Here is a 17,361-nt window from a genome sequence, read left to right on the forward strand (position 1 = left end):
GGAAGTCCAGACGACTTCCCTGAAGTCCAGACGACTTCCTGGAAGTCCAGACGACTTCCTGGAAGTCCAGACGACTTTGTCAGAAGACTTCTAAGAAGTCCAGACTTCCAGACGACTTCCAGACGACTAACAGGTAAGTCGTCCAAGAATTCTTCCAGATCTGAAAAACCTGCATATCAAATCCAGATCTGAAAAACCTGCATATCCAAAAACGTTCAAATGACTTAAAAATAGAGAAAATGAGTGGAAGATTAGATAAATCTACATTTATAGAACACACAAAAATACATATCTAAAATTAATAGATTTACCTTTAAATTAATGGAAGATGAGTACCATTTGATTAAAAACCTGTAAAAGAGATAGATTAGTAAGAAATACATGAGACAAAACTGAAAAATTCATATAAAGTTTGGTGTTTTCAAGTCAAAGAGATTATAGAGAGGTTGGAGAGTTTTAGAATGATGAACATTACATTTTTGTTGCAGCCATTTGAGAGGAGAAGAGAGAATGTGTAAATTTTTCTTTATATAGGGAGACAAAAAATCCAATTAGATTAAATATTTTTTACTCAGACGACTTCCTGGACGACTTACATTTCAGTCGTCTGGTGAAGAAATTAAAACAGACGACTTACATGTAAGTCGTCCAGAAGAGTTTAATATTTTTAGCGGGAAATTAAATATTTTTAGCGGGAAACTAAAATAGAAGACTTTCCAGACGACTTACAAGTAAGTCGTCTGGTTTAAATTATTTAAGCGGGAAAGTAATTTTTTTAAAAAAATTTAGGCGGGAATATTTGGACGACTTACATGTAAGTCATCTGTTTTAATTTCTTCACCAGACGACTGAAATGTAAGTCGTCCGAGTAAATTATTCAACAGACAACTAAAATATACGTCGTCCGAGTAAATTATTCAACAGACGACTGAAATATAAGTCGTCCACACCCTAAACATAACCCCTAAACTTAATTATCTAATTAAAGACTTCATGAAATCAAATCAAACTTGAAAAGTGTTTACTATAGACATAAATAAACACATATAGGTGAAAACTAATTTTTGAAAAAAACATTTTAGTTTTCCAAAATCTAACCCTAACAATACTTACAATACTACAACATATGTTTGCCAAACTCCTAAACCAAAGTATTTCATGATTCACTACTTCCACTCATCTATCTTCAAAACAAATCAATTTTATCATATCTTAATTTATATCACTTAAAACTGTTTATAATTACTTGATTTTTATTTTTCACGCATCAAAATATTTTTTTACAAGATTTATAAATTATTTTTAAAATAAATTGGTACCAGACGACTTAAACTTCAGTCGTCCAGACGACTTCCAACATCTCAGACGACTCAGACGATTTACTGGGGCTATATTCGTAAAAATGGCTTTTATTTTTTTGTTTGGTCACAAGGGGTTGAGCTGTAATTTCACTAGGCTTTTAGGTTAGTTTTGCATTTGATTCGAGTTTGGGTATAAGTTTGGGATTAAAATCAAGTTATGGGTTAGTTTTGGCAAAAACCCCGGAATTAAAACGGGTCCCAGTACATTTCTGTGATATATTCCAATGCTGGATTTGGTAGGGAACTAAGCATTTCTCGTTATGTGATTTTTAAAAAACCAACTCTTATATTTCGAACCTTTACTTTTCCTTTCCTTCTGTTCACACACTCATGACTCAACATAAAATGTTTGGTGGGTGAACAAACGAAAACTTCAACGCGTCCCGTCCTGGACCAAACTTAACAAAACACTTATTTCAGGTCCCCAAAATTTTGAAAAAAATTCCATGCAAATAAGTTCTTAAATTTTTTTAAAAAAATTTAGACCTCCAAACTATTAAAATCATTACTAAATGGTATCGGGTCCCCAAAATCTCAGGGCCGGCCCTGCGCGTAATGCGATTTTGTAAGAATATATTCAGTGGAGAATTTTTACAAGAGTTCTCAAAAATTATATAAAACTATAGTTTATTTTGGGTATCTCAAAATGATTTAAAGTACTTCTAATACTGTATAAAAATATATATGTATAAAAAATGTTTCAACAAAAAAAATTCAAATATATACAGTATGTATAATATATTTGAGAAACTCTTTGTCAAAAAAAAATATTTGAGAAACTTATCGTGAGAGAACTTGAGTGAGATTGCTCCAAAAAGATTCTTGTTAAATGGTGTGAAGGTCCAATCCAAAAGAAAGGTAACTAAGATGTGTTTACATTTCTAATTTAGAATTTGACTGAAAACACTGACATATCTAGATTTCTGGGCATATCATGGTAAACTATATATATTAGGCTTTTGTTTTGTGCACCAATATATTAGGCTAATGAAAATAGACATAAAATATACAATCATTATTTAGTTTAAACTCTTTTAAGATGGGTTATTGGGAGTTAAATTTTGAAATTTTTTAAAAATTTAGAGATTTCATTGTTATTGGTTTATGGATTCTTAAAATCTTATTAGAATCCTTTGTTATTGGTTTGTGGACTTTTAAATTCTATGGAAATCCTATGTTATTCAAAAAGTTTAGTTTTTATTGATTTTATAATTCTATTAAACTCTTTTGTTATTGGTACATAAATTCTCTCTAGTTTTACTCATAACACTCAACTTTACAAATATCACATATAGTCATAGGATTCTCAAAATCTATGTAACAGAAACACAAATACACAAACACAACAAGATTTTTTTTACATTTTTATTGTCAAGTCAAAGATAATTGTAAAAAGAAAACTAAAGATAAAAGAAATTATTAAAAATAACAATTTAAAAAAAAATCTTTCATGAATATAACTATTTGATATTAAAATAAAATCATGAGAAAATTCATAGTTTGATCTTAAAAACTTTAAAACAAAAATCAAACAAGACAAATCAAAATGTCAAAATATTAAAGGACCAAAATTTTTAATTAATTTTTAAATAGTTCTATTTTATGAAAGAATTTTTTTTTTAAAAAAGAATAATAGAAAGATAATTTTGGAAAGAAAAGTATATATGAAAATCTATAATAATCAATGACAATTTATACAATACATTGGGTAAGAATTCATCAAATCTACTTAACTTTTAAAAATCTATTAACTCTTAAAATTTTCAAACTCCACACAGATTCTATTTCCAATAGGTCCCTAAGTCTTAACGTAAAACGCACAACCAATTAGAGCAAGTGCATCAATAGGACTTTTAGAATGGTCCTTAGAGTATTTAATTAGTTTATGTAGTTTAGGACTTTGGTTAAGGACTTTTGTTAAAATGTTGATTATGGGTGGGACTTTTGATAAGTCCTTAGGTTTTTAAATTTTTTTTATCTATAAGTAAAAGTTTTGTATATAATTTCTCATTTTGTAAATAAATTATGTTTCTTACTTGTACAACTTTTGTTATCTTCTTAGCTTGATTTTGTTATTCTTACTTGTACAAGTTATCTTCTTACTTGTATAACATAAAAGAGAAGAGAATGAAGAGAAGCAAAATTGTAGTTAACTAAACAGATTTAAACTTACAAGAGGAGAGTACAAAGATTTAAACTTATAAGTACTTGAGTCTAAACTAAAATGAGTAGAGAGTAGAGAAACACAAGAACTTGAGTCTAAACTGAAATGATCATACAAGTACATTGTAGCAAGGAAAACAAGAGGATAGAAGCTCTTAACAAGTCCGAGATACATAGCTAAAGAGACGCAAGCTAAAGAGACGCAAGACTACTTGACCATTCTTCTAATTCACCCGTGAGCTTGAAGCAATGTCACCTACAGAACAAAACCAAACAAGCAAGTTCAAATAGAAGCAAAGAAAGAATAAGCAAGTTAAAGACGTCTCACCACGCTTTATGCTCAAGTGTTTGCTCAGTAGTTCAGAACACTCTTTACTTTCCGGGCATACACACAACAAGGGAGTAGTTTTCCCATCTCCAACCAGATTGAAGACAAATAGGTCTCCTATGTCGCATCTGTTATCACGACAGAACTTTCCCCAGCCCCTTGTGATGTAATACATGCCGCCTGATTCGCTAAATCGCAAACTCGCAGTCCATGAGTTTCCCTCTTTGTTCACTAGTATCATCTCTTGGCATTGTTTGTTCAAAGCAGTAGAACTCGTAGCTAGCTTAGGAAGATACTGCAAACACAGAATATGGTTTTTAGGTATCAAAATTGACTAACTAAATCTGGTTTATACGTATGAAAAATGACTCACAAGTTTGTCTGCTTTTAGATTTGAAGCAGTGACCTCAGCCAAAAAACAGAAGTCGTATGAGAAAGAAGACATTGCCCCTGTTCCTCCTGAAATAAAAGAAACAATTTCCACGTCAAAACATCTCACAACAGGCAGGACCAAAACGATGAACTTTGATTGAAACTTACTAATCTTATTGTCATCAGCACCGGTGAGTGTCCTGCCTTCTAGTAGCACTTCCCAAGTTTGATCTGAAGCGTCCGATCTTAGTTTCCATGTTTTCTGGTTCGTCTTCCCTTCCATGTGCTTTGAGAAGAAGGCAAGTGGTATTGTCTGAAAGAAAAGGCGAAGTTAATCAAACAAGAAATACATCTAATCAAGAAACGAATGTACACAAATAGAGAGAGTGAGGTTCTTACGACGCCACTGTGGAAACCAGGAAGCAGAGGCTTAAAGAAATGAGGTTCATGTGGAATCGTCATCTGCAAACAAGAAACGAATGTAAACAATATCAACAATGATATCCACAAAATGATCCTATAATTCTCACCAATGCAACAAGACAGGACACTGATACTATAACTAAGTCTCACTATTCATATTTGGTTGAGAACAAACTTAACTTAACTCCTATAACAGTTATATCATATACGAGTTAAGCATCCTAAAGAACAAAACAAGAGTTAATCTCTTCAAGAAAACGATTCTCAGACATGGCTTTATCACTTACAAACCCTAATTTATAAATTTTATTTACAAAAAACGACATGCATTCAATCACAAAGACGAAGCATACAATCAAATCCTCACAACAAAAACAAACAAGCCTCAGATACACACGACCTAGATCGAGAAATAAATACTCTAAATCTCTATACTACAGACTGAGGATTGATTGATACCTTGTTTATCTGAGGAGAGATCGGCGGGGGAGAGATCGGCGGAGATATCAGTGGAGAGATCCGGTGGAGTGATTCGTTGAAATCGGCAGAGAGATCGCTGGAGAGATTGGTGGAGAGATGGGAGAGATTGGGGCTCGGATCGGAGGAGAGATCGTTGGAGAGCTTCGTTGGAGAGGATCGGTGGAGAGCTTCGTTGGAGAGATTTAGGGCGAGGGATTGAGGCCGATAGATTGGGATCGACAGAGAGATAGGGGATATGGGAGAGATGGGACAGATCGCCGGAGGATTCGACGGAGTCCGCGGTCGAGAGCTCGGTGGAGGGAAACCGTCGAGAGAGATGGGAGACGATGCGAATGATTTCGTCGAGAGAGATGGAAGACTTTCCCAACACCGAACACTCGTTCCCCTCTCTCTCTGTGACACGTGCAGCTAAAGACACAAACTTAAAACTTCTTAATTAACATACGTGAGCAAACGTTTTCTGTATTATTGATTTAAATTGATTTAAATTAATTACCTATTATGCTAAGGACGCGCTAAAAACCGCGCGATATAGATGCCCTTAGTGACAAATAAGTCCACGAAGCATCTTCTTTCCTTTCTAGAACCCTAAAAGCAAACCATACACTTCTCTTCTCTCTCTCTTTCTCAAAGAACCTGTCAATGTAATTAAAACAGTTTCCAATATTTTCGCCACCATAAATAAACTCTCACCTCCACCTCTTTAATTAAGATGTGTTTACATTTCTAATTTAGAATTTGACTGAAAACACTGACATATCTAGATTTCTGGGCATATCATGGTAAACTATATATATTAGGCTTTTGTTTTTGTGCACCAATATATTAGGCTAATGAAAATAGACATAAAATATACAATCATTATTTAGTTTAAACTCTTTAAGTCTTAACCACTGTTTTTAAAACCGGACCGGAAGCAGAACCGGAAGTATTTTGGGTCACGGTTCAATATGGTTCGACCGGGTCAAACCTGGTTCAATAATATGGTTTAATATTTTTTTAGTATGTAAATATAAAAGTAATATTAGTAAACATGATGCATAGTTAAAATATAAATCAATTTTAAACATAAAATATTATAAATATAAATTAGTTGCTTGTTTATATGGATGGTTTATAGATTTTCGATAGTTTTAGTGGTTTTTATTGGTTTAATAACTTTGAAATATAATCCGGTTATGTGGCCGGTTCATGGTCGAACCAATTACTAGACCAACCCGGCTATATAACCGGTTCATGGTCGAACCCGGTCCAACCATCGGGTCGGTCCGGTTTTAAAAACACTGGTCTTAACGTAAAACGCACAACCAATTAGTGACAAATAAGTCCACGAAGCATCTTCTTTCCTTTCTAGAACCCTAAAAGCAAACCATACACTTCTCTTCTCTCTCTTTCTCAAAGAACCTGTCAATGTAATTAAAACAGTTTCCAATATTTTCGCCACCATAAATAAACTCTCACCTCCACCTCTTTAACTCCACCACTCCAATTGAGAAAATAATTTATTTTATAAAAATTCACCACTCCACAAATTTCATACCACGCAAAAAAAAAAAAAACTCATAAACCCTAATCAACCACAACTTCCACCACCAACTCAAAGCTTTCATTTTCCAAATTAAAGAAGAATGAGCAGAAGCAAATCCATAGTCATCAATTCCAGTTCCGAAAATAATATCTCCACAGTCGCTGCCGCAGCTGTAGCTATGAGACGTTCTGCTTCAAACGCAAGCCCCGTGATACATACTAATGATCTTAACAGAGAACCGCGGCGACCGCGGTCATTTAAGTTTCCGGTATCTCCCCAACTGATACAAGGGGAAGAGATGGTCCACTTCGGACATCCGCAACACGTGCTTGTCAAAGTTGAACTGCCAGATATCTACACGTGTGCAGGGTGCAAAGAAGAAGGAGCTGGGATTAGGTACGTGTGCCAAGAGTGTGATTATCAGCTCCATGAGTTTTGTGCTTTGGCTCCTCCTCTACTTAAGTCGCATCCTTTTCATTACCAGCATCAGCTTCCCTTCTTTGCCAAGCCTGGTACGCTTCTTTTACATGTCCCCTCTTCTTCAGATGCTCTTATTTGTCGGAACTTTTTGAATAAAATCAAGAGGTAATTTTGGAAATGGCTGGACTTGGTCGGTTTTATTTTCTTCAGCATTTTTTCCGTGTTGATGCTAATCTTATATTCGTTTTGTTTGTTTTTCAGACCAAGTACTAGATGCATGTCACTATAAAGAAATCCTGATTATTTTAGACTATTTATTAGCTACTTTACATAGAATAATAATGCTTTGCTTTATACACGATAAATATAGGGTTAAGTGGGCATCAACATTAAGAATTAAATTTGGCTATGTTGAGCAACAGATAAGCTTTCTAAGAGGTCGTAAAGTCTTAAAAATTGCACTTTAATACAATAATTAGAACTGAATCACTAGCTAATAGTATTAATATTTGTCATTAGATATAACTGAACAACGTAAGGGCTAAACATCTATTTCGGTGAATGTTTTTGCTCGACATCATGCGGATTTTAACTTATAATTTTACTATAAGTATTCCAATAACCGTATACTAATAAAGATAGAATATGTCTCATGTTAGTACGTTATACTTTCGAGGATATTATATTGCTGAATAGTTTTTTTCAATGATGTATAACAGCTAAAGGAGGAATAATGAAATCAAAATGCGACGTGTGTGGAAGATCACCTAAAGGTTACACCTATAGATGCAAAGCTTGCAGTTTCCAGATGCATCCTGGCTGCGCCATGTTATCTCCTTCCCTCTCCTCTTCCTCTCTCCATCGCCACCCTCTACAGCTCCTCCCCTCTTCCTCCCCTGCCAACACCACCGGCGGGTTCCTCTGCGGAGAGTGCAAGAGAGGTAAGCGAGCCGGGAGGGTTTACCGTTGCACCGTTTGTGATTACCACTTGCATGCCGTATGCGCCAAGGACGCCGCCGTGAACGGCCTTCGTGAGAACGGACACAAAGGGAGGGATAGGTCTCCAGCGGTTTTGGGAACGGCGGCGAGGTTAGCGTCGCAGGTTGTGATTGATTTTCTTGGTGGTATGATGGAAGGTCTAGGTGAAGGTGTTGGTGAAGCCATTTTGGACGGTGTAAGTAGAGGCGGTGGTGGTGGCGGTCGCGGTGGAGGAAATGGAGGTGTTACTGGGGTAACTCCACGTGTCAGAGGGGGCTAATTATGAGAACTTTGGAGATAATTAGTTAGGAGTGTTTATATGAATATGGAAATGATTGTATTTTTTTTTGCTGTGTTGATTGGTAAGTACATATAGACTGGAGTATTGATGTTTATTGGGTTGTGATATGATCGTGGGAAGCATTAAAGATGTACGTTCATTGTTTGACTCCTATCTTCGAAACTACGAGGCTTCTACGCATGAAATCACTTGGAGAATGTGCTCAACTCAATTACGGAGCTCCTCGAAGAAGAATCAGATTAAACGGATTTCAGATGAAGGAGTTACGCAATTTACAAAACAGGTGATCTTCAGTTTACGCGAATTTGAACCTATGTGCATTCAATAAACAATTCCGACCAGCCCAGATGGAATTAAGCCACAAGCCCAATTGTTCTACAATCTTGGTACATCAGAGAAGCCCAGAAAAGTGGATCCAGCCCAAGAATATCAAAAGAAGACTGATTTTCGTCTAGATTCAAAATAGCATTTATTTAAGTGTGTTTCTCTCTCTTGCATGCAGAATAGAGTTTGAATTTCAACTCCCAAGTTGTGCTGCATGTTAGGATACTTTTATGGACGAAAATTACTTGTATTTCTCTATAAAAAGAGCCCAAAAATCATGAATAATAATAAGTTTGTTTTTCAGTGAAAATTAGAGAAGTTTCTCTCTTTCAAGATGTGATGTCTTGTAATTTTTGGAACTCCATGTTCATGGTGTGTCATATCTATGTTCATGGCTGGTCTAGACTTATCATAGATCCTTTCACAGATCTTTGTGGCGTCTCTCAATCCATCTCTCTATCCATTCCTTGTTGGTGTGTCATATCCAGCAAGCTGTCGATTTCTTTGGTGTGTAATATCTAGAGAATCGATCCACCGGTGAATCAAAGGAATTTCCGCAACCTTTGTGTGCTATTCAATCCACATCCTTTGATCTTTGAGATTTCACAGTCTCTAGGATGCAAAGCTTATCCCCTCACCACCTTAGAGTGCATCATCCTTGGGAGATTCTCATCATTTGGTATCAGAGCAACACTCTAAGTCTGGTTTTATTATTCCATATTTCTATCATTTTCTCACCTATTCATCTTCTTTCAATCATCTTCTCGTCTTTCATTCTCTATTTCTTTTTATTTTGTTTCTTTCCTTCTCTTTTTATAATTATTTCGTCAGAGAGAAAGTGCTACTGGATACTCTTCTTTTATACGAACCAGATTTGTGGGCAAATCTTTTTTTTAAGAGGGAGGGAATGATATGATCATGGAAAGCATTAAAGATGTACGTTCATTGTTTGACTCCTATCTTCGAAACTACGAGGCTTCTAGGCATGAAATCACTTGGAGAATGTGATCAACTCAATTACGGAGCTCCTCGAAGAAGAATCAGATTAAACGGATTTCAGATGAAGGAGTTACGCAATTTACAAAACAGGTGATCTTCAGTTTACGCGAATTTGAACCTATGTGCATTCAATAAACAATTCCGACCAGCCCAGATGGAATTAAGCCACAAGCCCAATTGTTCTACAATCTTGGTACATCAGAGAAGCCCAGAAAAGTGGATCCAGCCCAAGAATATCAAAAGAAGACTGATTTTCGTCTAGATTCAAAATAGCATTTATTTAAGTGTGTTTCTCTCTCTTGCATGCAGAATAGAGTTTGAATTTCAACTCCCAAGTTGTGCTGCATGTTAGGATACTTTTATGGACGAAAATTACTTGTATTTCTCTATAAAAAGAGCCCAAAAATCATGAATAATAATAAGTTTGTTTTTCAGTGAAAATTAGAGAAGTTTCTCTCTTTCAAGATGTGATGTCTTGTAATTTTTGGAACTCCATGTTCATGGTGTGTCATATCTATGTTCATGGCTGGTCTAGACTTATCATAGATCCTTTCACAGATCTTTGTGGCGTCTCTCAATCCATCTCTCTATCCATTCCTTGTTGGTGTGTCATATCCAGCAAGCTGTCGATTTCTTTGGTGTGTAATATCTAGAGAATCGATCCACCGGTGAATCAAAGGAATTTCCGCAACCTTTGTGTGCTATTCAATCCACATCCTTTGATCTTTGAGATTTCACAGTCTCTAGGATGCAAAGCTTATCCCCTCACCACCTTAGAGTGCATCATCCTTGGGAGATTCTCATCAGGTTGGGTGAGAGGGAGATATTATATTGATTAAATTTGGGGATGAAGTAATAAGAATAGGAACAATGTGTAATGTTTAATTAGTTTTGATATTAATTAATGTAATGTTAATGTATAATGTTGTGTGCTGTTCAGTCCTTAATAATTCAGGAATTTACAAGTAAAATATTTTACGTTTTACGTGCATATGCTTAATTGAATCAAGTCGGGCTTGTACCAAGGCTCACGAAACATTCGTATGGGACCTCCACCTAATGTTATGCAATGTTAGTACGTGTAATCTTATGTGCAACAGTGCAAGACAAATTAAAAATCAGAGTTTTGGTTTGTGGTGTACAGAATAAAATATTATTTGGGTCTGTAGCATTACCAAGTAAGTTATTTGACTTTTTCTATTTTTTATTTATTTAAATGATTTATAATATTATAGTAATTTTTTTTTTAACTCACCAGAAGAAACTTACAAAACTGGTTCTTTAGCTTTTTCTTTGTAAACATAAGTTCATAAGAAAACCACAGATTTTTTCTTTTGATTCTTAGGTAAAATCAATTTTTTTTTTCTGAATAGGGCCCCGGAAATCTCAGGCCTGGCTCTGAATTGAATACATTGTAACCAAACGTATATAACCTTTAATTTTGGTGTATTTTGAAAATATGAAAAGTGTGTTTATAATTATCTGGCTTTTATTATGTTATACTTACATAACGAGACATAGAAGAAAAAAAGGCAAAAAGCTACTACATAATGCTAATGGCATCTTGGAAAAGAGAGGCACCTCAGCTGTAACTCCCATTCAGATATATAGTGAGAACTGAGACTCACCACTCACAGTTTATCTTCCATCCAATTTTTGGTTTTGGTTAAATGTAAAACATGTTGTTCCCATTTTTGTTTGTGAAAATTAACACTAAAAATACACCACAAACCTTTAAAAAAATCATTACAATTTGGCGAAGCTACTTGGACAAAAGGTGGGGCAGTTGCCCACCATGATTTTTAAATTTCAACGTATTTTCTTTAAACTTTTAATGAATTCCTATATATATACAATACTTTGTTAATAAATTTTATGTTTGTCCTCGAACAAAATAACTTCTAAATCCTCCATTGATTGCAAAAACCACGCATTGTTTGAAGGGAATTGTAGGTTTTAATTTAACGTTTATTTTTTACTGACTAAGTTAAAAACATGCATTTTCTAAGAAACTAAGAATTGATCAACAAATAATATATATATATATTTAAAAACAATTAAAATTAATCTATCAATTACCCAAATTAACGAAACCACACTAATATCAAGAATCCTTCAGTACTTACGAGTGGGTGACTCAAAATATATAGTGACTTGTGATATTTCAAGAAGCTCCACAATCCACGTGGGAATCGTTAAATCTGTCATGGCCTTTTGGGGTTCTATGTGGCAAGATTCCTATTCTCAATCTGTCATTGCTTCCTCCTCTCTTGCTTCCCACCGATCTTGTTTCATATAATATACATACGATTTTAAATGATAATGTAGAGAATCAACAAGATACCCCAAGGATAACGTGTTAGTTATATTACCCCAGATATGTGCCTATCAGGTTCATACTTCGTATGTATTAGAGTGTATCAGATTATAAGATTGATTGAACCGGTGGTTTAATGTATAAACCCCCGGTAGAGTAGTGAGTATAAATACATGTACTATATGTAGAAAAGAGTTGAGTTGAATAATACAAAAGACTTTTATCTGTAACAAACTTTCTCTTGATTAGGAAGTTTGATCTCTAATATAGTATCAGAGCGGTGAGATTCACGTTTCCTGCTTCGTCTTTCCGCCGATCTGAGCTCCGTTCAACTCCATTTCTCTTCGATTTCAGCTCCGACCGTCTCTGATTCACGATTCAATGTTATGAGTATTTCCTTTTCCGTCATCGTTTTCGTTCGATCGATTCTTCTGGAGTTCTTTGCGATCTATCACTTCATCTCAGTGGTGATTGCTCTCTCATTCTTGCGATCTTCCGCTTATTGATCTTTATCTCTGTTTGTCGAATCTCAGATTCTTGATTTTACGATTTCGTCTCCAAGTTCAGTTCGTGCTTCGATATGCCGCCTTCTTATGCAAATGTTGTCAATTCTACGTCGACGCCACCGTCAGCTCAACATCCGACGATGCCTAGATCTGACGCAACAGCATCGCTTCAAGATCCGTATTCAAATCTTCTCTATGTTCACAGTGCGGATCATCCTGGTATTACTCTTGTCTCAGAGAAGTTAACTGGTTTCGGGAACTTTAATACTTGGCGGCGATCAATGCTCATGGCCTTAGGTGCTAGAAACAAGGTTGTGTTTGTAGATGGAACCTATCCGGAATTGCTTGGTGATCATCACTACAAGAATTATGAAAAATAGCAAAGGACTGGCGAGAACATTTCCGTAGCCATAACTATTAGCGATGAAAGTTGCGACAGATAGCGACAAAACAACAAAATGTTAAATTTGTAGCTAATCTATAGCGATCCGTAGCTATCTAGCTACGAATATGATCCATAGCCATTTTCTAGCTAAATAGCTACTAATTAGCGAAGAATAAATTGTCGCTGAAGTTTAATAGTTAGCAAGACATAACTATAAATAATTATGTATCTAGCTGATAATTAATGTTAATAACTAGTAAAAATGGGATATAGACATGTTTTAGTCATTGTAGCTCTGTGACTTTTAAAAATTAGTCACGGAATAGTCCTTACGAAACATGTAACCGTGACTATTTGTATCTGTTTCGTGATTAAAATGACAAGATAATGTGTATTTGTGTTAAATGTTTGAAACAGTTCAGTTTTAATTTTTATTGCGTTTGATTGATACTTGAGTTAGGAATTATAGCATAGGGTTTAGATTTTAGGGATTGTGGTTTAGGGTTAAGGGTTAGCAGTTTCATTGTTAAAAACGTTTCTAAAAAATATATATAGTAAATTATAATTTGTTAAAATTTGATGTTAGGTTATTAAAAGTGTATAAATCTGTGATGCTGAAATGAAAATATTTGGCTACTACTTTAGCTAGGTATGGTATAGAGTTTAGATTTTAGAGATTGTGGTTTAGGGTTAAGAGTTTATAGTTAAGAAATTGTTAAAAAGAATATAATAACTTGGTTTGTAAATTATAATTTTTAACTATTAAAAATGTATAAATTTGGTTATTAATTTTTTTTTTCATTTGACATCAGAAAATTTTATTTCCCTCCATTAATTATTTTGCCTTCACACATTTCCTTACTAAATATTTTTGGCATTTTATCATTTCCCTCCTAAGCATTTTTGGGTTTAGCTCCAAAAACCCCAAAAAAGACAAGTCTTAAACTCTCTCTCGAAACTCACTAAGTTTTCTTCTGGATCTCGCCTCCCTCATGTTATCAGGTGGTTTTCGTCATCGTCCACGGCCACCGAAGTTGAATCTCCTGGGTACGTTTCTTCCACACCCCTCTTTCTTCTATTAGTTCGCATAAGGGTTTTGATTTGGGGTTCTGGATTAAGGTTTCGATTTGTCCTTACTATCTGTTTCTGTATAATGGGTCTCGACTAAGTTTTCATTTTGATTTCGGGTTTCTCTTCTTCGTCTCAGTAGATCTATTTTTTTTTTGTTTCGTATCACTTTCAGAAGATTCTTTATTTGTGGCTGGGCTCTTCCTTTTGCTCTGTGCTTGAGTTTTAATCTCGTCATTGGATTAGATTTCAAATTTGTGTACATTTTTGTTCAGTTTCCAGTTATACAACAATTGGGTTTACTTTCTGTTGTTTATTGCAAGTGTTTGAAGACGTTCTTACTTCTTAAGTCTATGTTTCTCTATTTTCCTCTTGCAGCGTTACTATTCAATGCTCCAGGAGACGAGATGTTCACTTGTAGGCTGGTGAATCTTCTCCCCTTGTCAAGTGAGTCTTACTTCCATTTTCCAAATTACATTTTCTGCATATACTAGATTCCGAAATAAACTATGTTATGCTGTTAAATAAGGTCAGGTGAGCAAGTGTGATGTCAAATTTTCTTATTCCTAGACTGATGCTTGAGTGTTGAGGTACTGTGACCTATATATATTATGTTTTGGGATTCACTCAAGACTCACTCACTTTCTTTTGGAATCCTTGATTAACTTCAGGGCTGCAGGGATTTTGAAGAAGCTTGTTGTATAAGTCGTAGGCAGCATCACAACGAGTTTAACTTCTGGAACGGGACTCCATATAATTGGTAATTGTTGCTAACTTAATGTCAACATTCTTATAAAATATAGTTTAGGGTAGTTTTTTGTGACGAGATTGTTTTGTCTTTGATTGAAAGAAAAAAGTTTCTTAAGTGAGAACAACTGATGCAAGTTTATCTCCTGATAGGGTCTCCATTGTCAATACCACATTAATAGTGGTATTCTGATTTTGTGTTAAGATGTATGTTTTCTAAATTTGGACTTGTTCTAGCATTTGAACAATTTCATTCATTGTCAAGTGTTGTTTTTTTTTCTCCTTTTTAGCAAAGATCATCAGACTTTGGTGAAGTATCTATGGACTAAACAGCTCAGAAGGATGATTTCCAACATCAGCAAGGGGAAAAGATATACGATTTGGTGATGATTTTCAACTAGAATGTCTACTTGTATGATGTTTGACTACTTTATTATGTTTTCAGTATTTGTTAGTCTATGTAATATATATTGTTTTGAATGATTTTATGTAGTTCTATTTATTTATTGAAAACCAATTTTTTTATGAAAATTATAATTTATTCTAGCTCCATAATATAAACAAATATTTAGCTATATATATGATTTGAAACTAAATGTATGGCAAAATTAGCTATAAATTTTCTGAAGGAATCTATTATTGATATTTGTAGCCAAATAGCTATGGAAAGTCGGTTGCTAAATTTGTCACTAATGAGCAACAAACCAAGTTGTAGCCATATTGTTGCTAGTGGCTACAAAAGTTATCGTTGCTATGCCGTCGCCATCTGGCTACCGATTGGCTACAGATATGATTTAGCGTGGGAGCTGAGGCCAGAGAAATCATCTGTCTCTATCCATCGCCTATTCCATTTTAGCAACGGATTGTGGCTAATGGCTACATATTAATCGGTAGCTATCTTGATAGATTCATCCGGATTTTGCTTCATGGTCTAGATGCAACAATATAGTCTGTACCTGGATTTTGAATGCAGAGGACAAGCCAATCGCTAAGAGTGTCATGTATCTAGATATTGCGCGTAGATGTGACTGGATATTCATGACCAGTTCAAGCAGAGCGATGGACTACAAAATGTTGAGATTAAACAGCAAATCTGTACTGAAATTCAAGGTTCACAAAGTGTGAGTGAATACTATACAAGATTGAAGCAACTCTAGGAAGAGCTAAAGAACCATGAGAGTCCTTATACCTGCTGCTGTAGTCGCCCTGATTGTTCAAACCTAAAGAGGATCCTAGAGAGGGATGAACAAGACAAGATATTAAAGTTCATAACAGGGTTAAATGATACATTTACAGCAACCAGAGGACAAATTTTGATGATGGAGCCTAAGCCAGACATTGCTAGGGTCTTCAATCTTGTGTCACAGGAAGAACGACAAAGATCTATGAAAAGCACCAGTGTCGTTGCTTTTCAGATATCTCAGCACAACCCTCTTGATGATAATGTTGTCGCTGCATACAATAACGACTATAACAAGGCCAAGAATCGTCCTATCTGCTCACATTGTGGTCTTGCTGGTCACACCATCCAACGATGCTACGAACTCCATGGCTATCCCCAAGGCTACAAACAACAGAACAACAACTTCAGAGCTCAGGGTCAGACTTCTAAACCCCACACATAACTGGCCTCCTCGAAAGGAGAATGTAGCTAACGTAGTGTTTCAAGATACAGGTGGTATCTCTATGCACGATCAACAAGGTGTCTGCTTGGGAACAGTCACATCCGAACAAGTTCACCAGCTTCTAAACGTCTTGAGTGTTAATCCTCTCAAAGACAAGTTTTCTCAGATTTCAGGCAGCACAATTTGTCTTCCAAATGGAACAGCTTCAACACCCAAACCACAACCTCATCTCATTCCCCAAACATCCTTCAATATCCCACCTTCAGGTAACACTAATCACCCTCATTTTATTTCTGCGGGAATGAAGAATGGCCTTACTTTAATACATGATGCTTGGATAATTGATACGGGTGCTAGCTGTCATGTTTGTGCTGATTTAACCTTGTTGCTTAACACTAAAAACATAATTGACACGATTGTGACTCTTCCTGATGGTTCTAGAATTCTCGTAACTGTCTCTGGCACGGTAGTTCATTCACCAAAGCTAAAACTTGTTGACATCTTATACACTCCTCAGTTCAAATTTAATCTTCTTAGTATTAGTGCACTAACAAAAGATATCACAATCTCTGTACTTTTTTCATCTAAATCATGTTACATTTTTCCTGATAACCCATTTCCTATTCAGGAGCATATTCAGGACTAGATGATTGGGAAGAGTAACCTTTACCAGAATCTATATGTCCTGGATCATCACATTTCTGAAAGCGTATCTTCTACAAATTACTTTGAAGCTCACTCGGTTTTAAAAAATTCACTTGACATTTGGCATCAAAGACTCGATCATCCATCTTTCAATAAAATTAAAATTCTTTCCAAAATCCTTCCTTTGTCTACTTGTAAAATTGACCATCACAGTCAGTGTCATGTCTGTCCTTTAGCTAAGAAAAAACGCATGTCTTTTCCTTCTAATCCTCATATTTCACAATCACCTTTTGATTTGATTCATCTTGATGTTTGAGGTCCTTTTCAGACTCCAACTCATGAAGGATACAATTTTTTTTTTCACAATAGTAGATGATTGTACAAGAGTGAC

At 35.3% G+C, this 17,361-nt stretch overlaps 2 protein-coding genes across 9 annotated transcripts; one reads left to right on the plus strand and one right to left on the minus strand.

Annotated features, from left to right (window-relative positions):
* Positions 1–1,927: 1,927 nt before the first annotated feature.
* On the minus strand, positions 1,928–6,365 carry LOC111211049 (merozoite surface protein CMZ-8-like). Its single transcript, XM_048764113.1, has 4 exons — positions 6,345–6,365; positions 5,107–5,535; positions 4,624–4,686; positions 1,928–4,537 (listed from the first exon to the last, which is right to left on the minus strand). The coding sequence occupies exons 1-4, from the start codon at positions 6,363–6,365 to the stop codon at positions 4,202–4,204; spliced, it is 849 nt and encodes a 282-aa protein (XP_048620070.1). The 3' UTR covers positions 1,928–4,201.
* LOC106423319 (diacylglycerol kinase theta-like) lies at positions 5,882–15,231 on the plus strand. Of its 8 annotated transcripts, XM_048762600.1 has the most exons (8): positions 5,882–7,167; positions 7,795–8,452; positions 10,485–13,932; positions 14,332–14,400; positions 14,483–14,543; positions 14,625–14,713; positions 14,854–14,907; positions 14,991–15,231. In XM_048762600.1, the coding sequence occupies exons 1-2, from the start codon at positions 6,756–6,758 to the stop codon at positions 8,331–8,333; spliced, it is 951 nt and encodes a 316-aa protein (XP_048618557.1). In that variant the 5' UTR covers positions 5,882–6,755; the 3' UTR covers positions 8,334–8,452; positions 10,485–13,932; positions 14,332–14,400; positions 14,483–14,543; positions 14,625–14,713; positions 14,854–14,907; positions 14,991–15,231. The 8 variants fall into 8 exon arrangements, with proteins under 8 accessions (XP_048618557.1, XP_048618554.1, XP_048618560.1 ...); XM_048762597.1 differs by lacking the exon at positions 14,854–14,907; XM_048762603.1 differs by lacking the exon at positions 14,854–14,907 and having other exon boundaries at positions 14,633–14,713.
* Positions 15,232–17,361: the final 2,130 nt, after the last annotated feature.

Source organism: Brassica napus, chromosome C7 (assembly GCF_020379485.1).
Source record: "Brassica napus cultivar Da-Ae chromosome C7, Da-Ae, whole genome shotgun sequence".
Classification (NCBI taxonomy): domain Eukaryota; kingdom Viridiplantae; phylum Streptophyta; class Magnoliopsida; order Brassicales; family Brassicaceae; genus Brassica; species Brassica napus.